This window comes from Notamacropus eugenii, chromosome 1 (assembly GCF_028372415.1).
Source record: "Notamacropus eugenii isolate mMacEug1 chromosome 1, mMacEug1.pri_v2, whole genome shotgun sequence".
Lineage (NCBI taxonomy): Eukaryota > Metazoa > Chordata > Mammalia > Diprotodontia > Macropodidae > Notamacropus > Notamacropus eugenii.
The window spans coordinates 447,285,536-447,298,862 of NC_092872.1; the positions used below are offsets into that span (position 1 = coordinate 447,285,536).

The 13,327-nt window shown below is 36.6% G+C and overlaps 1 protein-coding gene and 1 non-coding gene across 7 annotated transcripts in view; both read right to left on the reverse strand.

Annotated features, from left to right (window-relative positions):
• SCAI (suppressor of cancer cell invasion) overlaps window positions 1–13,327 on the reverse strand; it is a 204,543-nt gene that overhangs the window by 62,082 nt on the left and 129,134 nt on the right. For all 6 annotated transcript variants that reach the window (XR_011972109.1, XM_072631896.1, XM_072631895.1 and 3 more), the window contains 2 exons: window positions 4,997–5,092; window positions 3,328–3,414 (listed from right to left, as the gene is read on the reverse strand). Coding sequence is in view for 5 of the 6 variants with exons in the window: in XM_072631896.1 (XP_072487997.1) it covers window positions 3,328–3,414; window positions 4,997–5,092 (183 nt within the window). In the remaining variant the exon portion in view is untranslated. The remainder of the gene's footprint in view (window positions 1–3,327; window positions 3,415–4,996; window positions 5,093–13,327) is intronic.
• Window positions 5,845–5,949, reverse strand: LOC140521780 (U6 spliceosomal RNA). Its single transcript, XR_011973079.1, has one exon. It is a non-coding gene; the product is annotated as a U6 spliceosomal RNA (small nuclear RNA).

A 13,327-nucleotide genomic window follows, 5' to 3' on the forward strand; every position in this document is an offset into this window, starting at 1 on the left:
TTGTTATTCCAGGATCTTAGAAACAACTTGGGCTAGGTATCTAAAAACTTTTAGTGCTCCCAAAGTGATATGATTTAGGGTAAGGTCTAATTTTTGCCCTCTGGTCCAAGCTCTACAAATTCCTGACAGGTTTGAGTCTGAATCTGTGGGATCACCTTATTTGAAGTTTTAGTAGAATGTTCTTGGACTCAGCCACAAACAGACAACTGGAAAGCTCTTTTGGTTCAGAGTAACAAAATTACAGGCTCCCCTTGGATCTGAGATTCCTGTCCTGGTTATTCTTGTTGCAGGCTTCAGAATGGGCTGGAAGTTGAAACTGAGACCTTCACTCTTATCCTCCAACCCCACAGACAACTGTTCACAGCTGCAGCTTGCTTCTGACCTTGCTCCTTGCTCTGTACATAGCCCAGGGCATATAAATTCTTCTCATATTGGAATGCCACCCCTAGATATAGGCACCCTCCTCATCCAACCTAGAAAAGGCTAATGAGCAAAAGAGCTGCATACTGGCACCTTTTCCAGCACTATGAACAAGCTTAGCCTCTTCTCTGTGAGATCTGCAATCTCTTCTTGCCCTGGTGCACAGTCTCTCCCTGTGACTGTTCCTACCTACATCTCATCCCCAGTGGCCACAGACGACTCTGTCTATCTTCCTATGACAACTTGAACTGGAAAAATGATTCACTGTAAATTTTTTTCTTGGATTTTTCAAGCAGGATCAGGTTTATACATTTTAAAGATCTGTTTGGAGGAACTACAGAAGAGAGCTCACTTTAATTCTTCCTGCTATTCTTCCACCATATTGGCTTCCCCCCCAAAAAAATTTCTTTTAATATTAGTGATGTGGAGCAATTTTGTATGTATGCAATTCTTTTGAGAACCATTTGTTCCTACCCTTTAATCACTTATCTCTTAGAAAATAGCTTTTGACCTTATAAATTTGTGTTTGTTGCCTATATATCCTGGCTATATCAGACCCTTATATGTATTTTCCCAGTCAATTGCTCCCCTTCTTTTGTTAATTTTGTCCATGTGAAAGTTTTTCACTTTAATGTACCTGAAGTAATTTATCTTATTTTTTGGCATCTTGTTTTTCCCTTCTTTATGAATTCCCCCATAATGTTCCACTATTATTACCTAGTGAAAGATACTTAATCTGGTTCTCATAACTTTTTAAAATCATAAGAACTTTAATATTCATTATTTTTGTTAGTTGTTTTTGTATCTGACCAATTCACTTAAAGTTACTGACTTCTCACTTGATTTTTTTGCTGTTTCTCTGGGATTTTCTAAGTAAATAATCATGTCATCAATAAATAGGAGTAGTTTTGTCTCTTCTTCCCCTTTGTTTATGCCTTAATTTCTTTCTCTAATCCTACTGCTATCACTAGCATAATTTCATCAATTGAACAGGGAAAGGAGACATGCTAGGGCAGGTTTTTCTCTAGTCATTCCCTAAATAGTTGTTATGTTCTAAAATAACTCCCAATCTACAACTTACTAATCAAAAATCATCTTTCCTTTTTATCTCTTTCTTCCATGATCTTATTTTCATCTAAAAGCTAATGTGTTTAATGGGTATTAAATTCTTCTTCATCAGACCAACTCCAGACTACTTGATTCAATCCTTAGAGGATGGTAACCATGCCACTCAGGTAAGAGAAGATTGGAGTAAGGACTGCTGTATTCAAGCATTTAAAAGGCTATTGTGGAAAAGTCATATTGGAACAGATAATATTTGTTTTGCTTGGGTTTGAGAGGGGAGAACTGACAACAAGGGATAGAAGTCAAAAAGAAAATTTTAGCTTGATAAAAGGAAAAGCATCCTAAGAATCTGTCCACAAAAGGAATGGACTATTTCAGGCATAAGTGAGTTCTCCATTACTGAATATCTTTAGGCAAAAGTTGGATGACTTCATAATATTGTAGAAAAGATTCCTGTTCAGGGACAGGTTGGACTAGATGATATATATCTCAAAGATTTTATGGTTCTGTGGGAATTCTGCCAATGAATTATAGGAGTTGCCTAGTTTCTTGGGCTCTGAGTTTTAATGACTCCCAAATGAGCAATTCTGTATATTAACAATGACATTTCTGAAATGAGATATATCCAAAAAGTGATTCTAATTGTGAAGGTTGCAAACAGCATGTTTGTGGAGAACATATTGGGAAGGGAAGGGAAGGAAGTCTGGTGATTCTCAAAACACTTCTGACAGCACCCAAAAGTGGGCTGATCTTAGACACATATCATGGACTTGTACATTATAGGAATTAGAGAGAATTCCAATGATAAAGAAATCACTATGCTCAGAAAAATTCCAACTTGCCAATATCCTTCCTAAAATGCATTGCCATGAGTGAGCCACAATATTTTAGATATGACCTGACGAAGACAACAGGAAGGAAACTATCACCACTCTCATTCTAGACACCATTCTCTTATTAATGCAGTTCAAAATGCTGATACCGCCCTAGGCTGCAATGTTACAGTACTGACTCCTGTTTGAGCTTATACTTCACTAAATCCTCATATCTAGCTAAACCTACCTTATCTTGTATATAAAAGTTCATTTTTTAACAATAAATATGTACTGTTGATGAAAGGCAGGCTTCCAAAAAAGTGATTACTCCCCTTCCCAGATGTTATTGTTTTAAGGACTTAGTCAAATATAAAACAATTATTACCACACTCATGTTTGTTTTTGTTTTTTTGAGGCAACTAGGGTTAAGTGACTTGCCCAGGGTCACATAGCTAGTAAGGATCTAAGACCAGATTTGAACTAAGGTGCTCCTGACTCCAGGACCAGTGCTCTATCTAGTGCACTATCTGGTTGTTCTCCCCCCTACCCCCACAACATCTTTTAATAAATACCTCTGTAAGTCTGTTGTTTGTTTAATATACATATATATGTACATACATGTGTGTATATGTAATATATACAGACATATATATGTATGCACATGTTTATACACACACACATACCATTAGAGCTCCTAGGAGAGTAACAAAACCTCCAGACAAATGAAAACTCGTTTGTCTGAAATTATGAGCAGCCTCTAAATACTACATATAGGTCTGCAAATACAATTCATGAAATATGGAAGTCTCCCAGAGAAACCAGTGATTCCTTGACATGTAGTTTTGTGTCAGTCACTTCAAGTCATCCCCATCTGTTCTTTTTTTCCTAAGCTCTTAGAATATTCTGTCTGATTAGTTGCTCTCTTCCTACACTAGGAATCAAAGTTAACCCACACTTCATCTCCCACATGTTTTAATTCACTCATTTCAGTATAACACATGAGTCTATATATAAGTTGTTTACTTACTAATAATGGTAGTAAAGCTGTCCAATCTTGGAAGCAATTTCCCCTATCTGCCACCGCTTCAAGCCATATCGATTATCCAAGACTTGACTGTTTAAAAAAAAGGGGGAAAGGGGAGAAATATAGACAAGAGGATTGAATAACAGGTAAGAAAACACCATTTATAAGTACAATACATTTATACTAATCAAAATTTTCTAAGTGATCCCAAAGCAGTTATTTGGCCACTTCAAAAAGCATTCATTATCTAGTCTTATGGACTCCAGTTGGGACAAGTGATATCTAGTTCAAGCTGAGTAAACACCCCAAAGATACAGCATGCTGGACAAAGTTAAAACTAATGCAAAGTAAGATCATGTTTGGCATATTGTACTAGAAAATTATAAGTTCAAGATTGCCACTATCTCATCTTAACAAAGTTATTTTTAAAATTAGTAGGGTTGGATTAGATGCTCTCAAAGGTACCTCTCAGCTTAAAAATTCTATGAATTTGTCATTCTATCAGTAACAAGGAAACCTACTTAAAAATTTAAAAATATGTAGGAGTTCCTTCTGCACTATTACAAATGTTAAGAAATATTTTTGTAAAGGTCAGATAAATATGCTACATTTTCAAATATTAATTTTTACATTCCCTTCTATTCTAATTTATAGAAATCCAGCAATCAACCATTACTATTTATTTGGCCAGTAAAAAAAAAACCTACAAAGGAGGCAAGGTAATGAAATATGGTGTCTCTGGTCACAAGAATAATGAAGGTCACAATCAGAATGAAAGCAGAATTAACCTGGTCATCGAGCCATTCACCTGGGGCCTTCTTACCATCTGCCACCACCAACTTGCTCCTCCCTACTTAGACTAGCATCTTTTACGCACACCTAGACTCAACACTTGGACCTTCATATTTAAGTTTTCTTAAATTTATGCATCAGTCCATGAAGAAGTTAATTCATTCATCTTTGGAGCTCCCATTCAAGGGTCCAAGCGAATGACTGATGACTAAGGGTGTACAATCTAGTAAGCGATATCTAACTGGCTACCCTCTAAACATGAGAGTATACTCCAGTATCACATTCCATCCAACTATCTCATCATCCGCCTGATCCTTCCCTAACATACCCCTCCACTCCATTTTCGTCTCCCCAGAAAAGACAAAAACCAAAAAAACCTCCCTTACCTAGTCATCTCTTCCCTATGTAAACTGTTTTCCCCAATTAGAAGATAAGGTACTTGATAGTAAGGAGTGTATTTTAAAAATATTTTTATTCCCAGAGCTTACCATAGAACATGGTATAAAGTAAGCATTTAATATTTTTTTCATTTTATTCACTCATTCATTCAGCCATTAGTCCTCTAAAATATATTTACTATGTCATCATAGTGTGGAGATCACCCACGTTCTTAAAAACTATAGAGTTAGTTGATCTTAAGCTGAAAATACTTCCAATAATACTTCCCCACATCCACCAGATTATGTATGAATTATCTTAGACAATCTTAACTTACTAAAGAGGGTTCAGCCCTAGGAGGCTGATCAATAGGTGATGATTTTTATGGCCACAAACTAAAACATCATCACAAGAAACAGTAGTAGTAATAGTCTCTACACATCCTTTGTGGTTTGCAGTAATGATCTCTAGCTAGAAAATCTAGCAGGATTCATTTTCTTACCGATGTTGTTGCTGGAACTTCCAGAGTTTGGTGTAGACATCAAAAGTTCGCCCAAAATAGGACTGCCACTGCTTTTGTCCATATTGTGGCAAATCTCTGCAACAGCAAGGGTAAATTGCACCAAGTTAAACATTTCAAAAATCACATGAAATTCTAACACAGTTCAGAAACATTAAAAAACTATTTAAAAACTTATTGCATTTCATGGTAGAAATAGGGATGCTATAAGGTCACTTACTACTTGACTATAATTAAATCACCTTGTATATTTTTTCTCTATGTAGGAATGTGCTTATTCTGAAGATGTGAATATTGTACATAGAGAAAACCAACATGGTATCATAGAAAAAGGACTGAATTTTCAGTGAAGAAATCTGTGTTCTAATCTAAAGTGACACTTTTTGTGTAATCATGGACTAATCATTTATGAAAATAATAGCTAACATTTATATAGCAGGTTTGCAAAATACTTTACAAATATTTTCTCATTTGTCCCAACAGCAACCTAAGTGTTATCTGCACTATTTTACAGATGAGGCTAAGAGAAGTTAAGTGACCTTGCCAGGTCACCTGACAGTGACCAGGTATATGAAGGAGATTTGAACTTAAGTCTCAAGTCTAGCATCTCACCTACTATACCACCTTGATGCATCCAGGAAGCTTCTCTGTGCCTTAGTTTCCTCATTTGTATTACAGGGAAGCATGTATATTACTTATGCCTCAAAGGGTTGTAATAAAAGCAATTTCTTGTAAACAATTAAAAACCCATAGACTGTGAGCTATTTATTATTATTGTACAAATACAAATTCACTCATTCATTCATCCAACCAGTTTTGTGGGGGTTTTTTAATTTTTTGAATACTTCACAAATTTGCATGTCCTCCCTTGTGCAGAAGCCATGCTAATTTTCTCTGTATCATTCTAATTTAGTATATGTGCTGCTAAAGTGAACATCTGACAAGTACTTTTCAAGTACCCACTATGTCCAAAGCCTTGGATTGGGTGTTTGGGATAAAAGATGCTATTCTCAAGGAGTTTACAACCAAAGCATAAAGAATCAAACAATGAATGAGAACTTGCTTATTTCAGACTATTATTCAACCAATACTTCAAGAAATTTTTATTTAATATCTCTTCTTCATCTGTGTTTAAGAAAAATCTCTAATAATCTCATAAACAAGGGCAAACCACTAACTAGACTGAATGATGGATCCTCTCCTGGTTTTTATACCCAGTCAGTCAATAAACATTTATTAAGCATCGATTATGAACAAGGTAATGTAGTAAGCGCTTAGGATACAAAGAAAGACAAAATTCCTGCCCTCAAAAAACTTAACATCTAATGGGGGAAGACAATATAGAAATCACTATGTACAAACAAGCTACTGACAGGACACACTCGAGATAATCAACAGAGGGAAAGGCATTAGAATTAAAAAGAATTAGGAGATGTTTCCTGTGGAAGGTGAAATTTTATCTGACTTGAAAGAAGCCAGGGAAGCTAAGATGAGAAGGGAAACATTCCAGACATGGTGGGACAGAGGAAGGAAACAGTCACTAAAAACGACTAGAGTCAGGAGATGGAATGTGTTGGTTAAAGAACAAGGAGGCCAGTGTCACCAAAATACAGAGTATGGTGGAGGATGTAAGGAATAAGAAGCCTAGAGAGGTACAGGAATAGGTAAGTTATGAAGGGTTTTGAACAACAAAAAGGATTTTGTATTTGATCCTGGAAGTGACAAGGAGCCTCTACAGTTTAACAAAGAGGGGAGTGACATGGTCAAATCTGTACTTTAGGAAGATCACTTTGATAACTGAGTAGAGGAAGGACTGAAGGTAGGGAAAGACCCATGGCAGATAATCAGCAGGCTATTGCCTGTTGTGTAATGAGGTGATGAAGGCCTGTACCAGAATAGTGGCTGTGTTAGAGAAGAGAATGAAGCTTAATGTTGCAAAGTAAAATCAACAGGTTTAGCAAAAGATTGGATACGGAGGAGGGAGAAAGAGTAAGGAGTGACAACCAGTCTGTGAACAAGAGTAAGTGGGTGGGTGGTGATGTTCTCAATAATAAGTGTAGGGAAGTCAGGAAGAAGGGAGAGTTTGGAGAGAAAATTAGTTCAATTTTGGACATGTTAAGTTTTAAGATATCTAAGGGACATCCAGTTCAAGATACATAATATGTAGTTGGAGATGCAAGTCTGAAGTCAGCAGAGAGATCAGAGTTGGGTAAGCAGATTTAAAAGCCACCAACACAGAAATGATAATCCAACCCATAGGAGTAAATGAAACCACCAAGAGAGTATAGGGAGAGAAGTGAAGAAGGCTCAGTATAGAGCCTTGCTGGAAACCTACCATTAGTGAGCATAACCTGGATGAAGGTCCAGTAAAGAAGATTGAAGAGAAGTCACGTAGGTATGAAGAGGACCAGGGAGAGTAATATCAAGAAAACCTAGAAAGAAGAGAGTATCAAGGAGAAGAGGGTGATTGCTTTATTTGGCCTCGTGGCTCAGGTTAAAGTAAATATCTGGGTTCATAATTTCTAGAAAATTGGTACTCTGGAAAATGATACCAACACAAGCTTTATTAGTTTTGTGATGCAGCAAGCAGGCAAACAAAGGATATACATACTATGGCAATATAAACAGACAGAGGTTTATCTCCACATCTAATTAACTCACACTACTTGGAGAATGAAGTAGATCTACTGGGGAGAGAACATGCTCAAAGTTGGGTTTCAGGTGAAAAGAATATAAACCCTAAAAAAGGACTTAACTGAGAACAGGTAATTGGTGCCAGATGCAGGAGAGGGTATTTCTATTCAGATCCAGATTGGTTGTTTGGGTGGTTGTCCTTCACTCTCAAAAAGGGCCAAAATGATATCACTGTGTTGGGACCAAGGTACAATGTGTCCAAATGTGGCTGAGCAGACCAATAAGGGCTCAGAAGACTCTACTACAGATTGGGCACATAGTTCACATGCACATTTGGAGTGGAAATGTCTCTAAATTTACAGATTTCATTTCTTTTAAGCTACTAAAATTCTCATGTTTTTTTTTTGAGCCACTGCAATTCTGATTTGCTCATAAAGCACAGTGCCTTCTTTGATGCAGGAATGCCAGGCTGGGCAGTCCTGTGCCAGTGTCTCCCATGTCTCATAATTAATTCCAAAATTCTCGGAGAGACCTTGAAAGTGTCACTTCTTCTGACCGCCATGTGAGTTCTTACCTTGTGTGAGCTCTCCATAAAATAATCTTTTAGGCAAATGTATGTTTGGTATCTGAATGTGTCCAGCCCATCGCAGTTGTGTTCTGCAATAAAATTTGAATACTTGGTAGTTCCGCTTGAGAAGGGATCTCAGTGTCTAGTACCTTATCTTGCCAAGTGATCTTCAAAATCTTCCTCAGATAACCCAAATGGAAGGGATTCAATTTTCTGGCACAATGCTGGTATAACGTCCAGGTTTCACAGGCATACAGCCTGACCTATTAAGGTCAGCACAATAGCTATGTAGACCTTCAGTTTAGTAGACAGTCTAATACCTCTTCTCTATCACACTTTCCTTCAGAGCATCCCCAAAACTGAGCTGGCTCTGGCAATGCATGTGTCAACCTCATCATCTATATGTACATTCCTGGAAAGTACACTGCCAAGCTAAGTGAACGTATCCACAGCATTCAAAATTTCTCCATTTGCTATAACAAGTTGTTCTATGTATGGATGGTGTGATGCTGACTGGTGGAGAACTTCTGTTGTTTCAGTATTTATTGTTAGGCCAAAATTAGCACAAACAGCACAGAACTGAACCATACTTTGTTGCATCTTAGCCTTAGAGGCTGCATTGAGTGCACAATCATCTGTGAACAAAAAATCATGCATCAAACTCTTCCCCCACATTAGTCTTGGCTTGTAGCCTTTAGGCTTATAGCCTAAAAGTTAAACTATTTACCATCAGTGCAGTAGCTGACCTCGATGCCATTTTTTGTTCTCATTGAAGGTGTCTGACTAAAGTCTTAGAAACCCTTATCGATACTAAGTCTGAGTGAAGCTTGGGTAGGAGAGCTTCTTTATCTAGACTACAAACTGGTAGGCAGATCTGATGTTTACCAAGGCAGCAGAAAGAGAAGGACTCAAAACCCCTGCAGCAGGTTGAGAATTCATTCAATAAAAAAATTTGCTGACAGAGTTAATGATAGAAAAGTTTAAATTTTCTGTTTCTTCCTATTTGTTTCTGTAGACATTAGGACCACTTAGCCTAAATGACTCTATATCATTATGAATATAGTATCAAAAATAACTGACACAAAGCAATAATTATGACATCAAGAATATAATATTTAAAATTGTTATAGTGATTGACCAGTGTTAATGGCTGTAGAGAGGTCAAGAAGAATGAAGACTGAGAAAAGACCATTCTGTTTGGCAATTAAGAAACAGTAACTTTGGAAAAAGCAGTTCGCATTGCATAGTAAGAATGAAAACCAGACTGTAGAGAGTTATAAGGAGAGGTGAGAGAAAATAACATGTAGATGGCCTAATCTAAAGGAGGTTAGCCACAAAAGAGAGAAGGGATATGGGATGAGAGCTAGTAGGATGGATGGATCAAGTGAAAGGTTTTATTTTTTTTTGAGAATGGGGGAGACATGGACATTTTTCTCAGCAGTAGGGAAGTAGCCAATAGACAACGAAAAAAATGATAAGTGAAAGAGTGGGGATGATAGAGGGGACAATCTACTAGAGAAGAGGAAAGGGAATGGGATCACTTGTGTATGTAGAAGTAGTCACTCCATTTGAAACAGGGGTGAAGGAGGAGATAATGGTAAAAGGTATCTGGATGATGTGAGAGGAAGAAAAAGAGAGAAGAGGGAACTTTTGGTGAATGGCCTCAATATTTCAGTTAAATATGAGGCAAGCTTCTTAGCCAAGTTAGTAACTGTTGGTAGCTCTTAGTTTAACTTTTCCATGCCAAGTCACAGAATAATCAAATGTCAGATCTAGAAGAAGTTATGGAGAACTGTATTGCTAATGGAATCAATGTGTTTTTAAAGAAATAGGAGGATCTTTCCCTTCCATTAATAGGACCATGTGATCTGCTAGAGTCACTTGGAAGCCTAAGTCACATGAGTCTGTGGCGGGGAGAAGCTTGCTGAATGGGTGGAACAGGAAAAGGTGGAACTGGAGCAGAGTTGAGAGGAAGTTGGTCAGATTAGTCAGAGATGCGAAGGACAGAGAAAGCAGGCAGCTGGCTGTGAGTGAGAGAAGGGCATTTTGCTTAGGGGAGCCTATTTGTGGGAAGGCCTGATAATATGTATAGACTTCTTGGTTACTATGATACTTGCTGCTGTGATGGATTTGGCTTTCTGGTGTTTAAATAAATGTTTCGGTTCTGTCTTCCATGTGGAGATTCTGTTATATTTTGTGATTTAGAACTGTGCTGGCATATTCATAGCTGCTGTAGGTGCTGTGAATATCAATAACGCATTGGTGCCACAAGAAGTAATCTGACCCTTTCATTTTATAGTTAAAAAAATGAGGCCAAAAGAGGGCATATAACTTTCTCATGGTCACAAGAACATTAGAGATAGAAGAGACTTTTAAAAGTCAATTCAATTAATGGCTACAGGTCCAAGTCACAGAAAATGTAATTTTTTTTTTTAAACAATCACAGTATTCAAGGAGGTAACATTCTATTAGGGAGGAACATAACAGTCATAGAAATAAGTAATTAAATATAAATTGTGGAAGGAAAGAATAGTTGTAACTGGAAGGGTCAGAGAAAACTACAGGGAAGTAACTCCTAAACTGAGCTGGGAAACATGACAATGATTCAGAAAAGCAAGGAGTGCATTTCAGGCATGAAGTGGAGTTTGTACAAAGGTATGGAGGAGGGAAACAATCTCAGTTTCAGATAGGAACTAGTTCAATTTGAGTGAAACACAAATAAAATTGCAAACTTATTAGGTAAGAATCAAATTGTGGAAACTGTGCTTAGAATGATTATTTTGACTATGACATGAAAACTGGAACACTAATTAGAAGTCCAATTAAAATAGTCCAAGAAAAGGTGATAAGTGAATTAACTCAGGGACTGGATATGTAGTGGAGAGAAGAGAATGAACACAAGAGATAATGCATCACAGTGATGTTACAGACCTGACAAAAGTAGACAGTATATGTTGGGGGAACTGAGAAAAAAGTTTGTATTGACAGAGTATGCCAGATTATTTAGGCTCAAAGCTCTGTATTTTCTCTTCAGAAAGTTTATCATGGAGAATATGAAATTTTTATTTTATAACCAACTGCGGAGTGGCAGCATGTTCCTTAACAGCTATTAATTAAGAAAAGGAAATAAACATTTATTAAACTCCAACTGTGTGCTATATACCATACTAAAAAGCACTTTACAAATATCTCATTTGATCCTCACAACAACTCTAGGAAGTAGGTGCTTTTACTATCCTCCTTTTACAGTTGGGAGACAAAAGTAGAGTTTAAGTAATTCGCCCAGAGTCATAGAGCTTGTTTCAAAAGACTATATTTGAGTTCAGCTCTTCTGAAGACTCCAGACCTGGCACTCTGTTTACTATGCCACTTAGCTGCTTCAGAAGAAATGAAGTTTTTTTGTATATTCCTTCCAAAATAAGTCACAGAATCATAGACCTAGGGTCTCAGAGGTCATCAAATCCTTACATATACACTTTAATAGAAAAACCCTTCAGAACATCCCCAAGTGGTCATGGAGCTTCTGCTTTATGACTTTTAGCCATCATGAAAAACTTTACATGAGCAACTATCTGCAAGTTCATATTAATTCAGCACTAAATAGCAGACTCCAAAATATAAAGTACTTCTAAATAAGACTTCATGGTAACTCGGCAAAGATATTGTTTTACCACTTTTGAGGAGGGACAGGGTGAAAGGAGAGAGAATAAAATAAACAGGGGAGGGGAGATTAGGATGGAAGAAAATGCAGTTAGTAATTGTAACTGCGAAAAAAAATTTTTGAAGCAAGTTTCTCTGATTAGGGTCTCATTTCTCAAACATAAAGAACAGAGTCAAATTTGTAAAAATAAGGGTCATTGCCCAACTGATAAATAATCAAAAGATATGATCAGTTTTCAGATGAAATACTCAAAGCTATCTATAGCCATATGAAAAAAAACTCTATTGATTAGAGAAATGCAAAAGTAAAACCTATTAAACCTAGTAATGATTGGCTAATAGAACAGGAAAGGTAAATGACAAATATTAGAGGGGATGTGGGAAAAATGAAACTTTAATGCACTGTTGGTGGAGCTGTGAACTTATTTAATTCTGTAGAGCAATTTGGAACTATGCCCAAAGGGCTATAAAACCATGCATATCCTTTGACCTAGCAATACCACTAATAGGTCTATATCACATTAGAGAGAAAAAAAGCAAAAAGGAAAAGGACCTATATGTACAAAAAATGTATAGCAGCTCTTTTCTGGGATTAAAGAATTAGAAGTTGAGGGTAAGACCATCAATTGGGGAATGGCTGAACAAGTTGGGGTATGCGATTATGATGGAATATTATTGTACTACAAGAAATGACGAGCACGATGCTCCCAGAAAAACCTGGAAAGACTTGCATGGGTTGATGCAACATGAAATATACTGTGCACAAGGTAATAACACTATTCTAAGATAATCAGCTGTGAAAGACTTAGCTATTCTCATCAATACAAGAATCCAAAACAACTCTGAAGGACTTATGAAATACTATCCATACCCAGAGAAAGAACTGACGGTACCCGAATACAGATTGAAGCATACTTTTTTACTTTACCTTTCTTGAGTTTTTTTGTCTGTTTTCTTTTTTGTCTATGTTTTCTATGTTTTGTCTACATTTTCTTTCATATGACTACTATGGATATGTTTTGCATGACTATACGTGTCTAACCCATATTGGACTGCTTGCCTTCTCAATGAGAAAGGGTGGGAAGGGAGGGAGAGAATTTGGAACTCAAAAGCTTTAAAAATGAACGTTTAAAATTGTTTTTACATGTAACTGGGGAAAAATAAAATACTAATTTTTTTAAAAAGAAAATATATTATTACAAAGGAACATAAACATTTATATCTAAAGCTCCCTCATAAAAGTAAAATTTCTTCCCTAAAGTTATGTGGTTGCTTCTCTATATTTTAAAATAACTAAAGAGAAAGATTTTTAAGTGAAAAATATTCATGTGGGCTAAAACAGGAAATACTAAAAGGATGGACATGGTATATAACCAAGGTTTTGTCCAAAGAGCTGAAGATTAATTTCTTTGCAAGCCAGGATTTGGCTCTTCTTTACTACACTGAATATA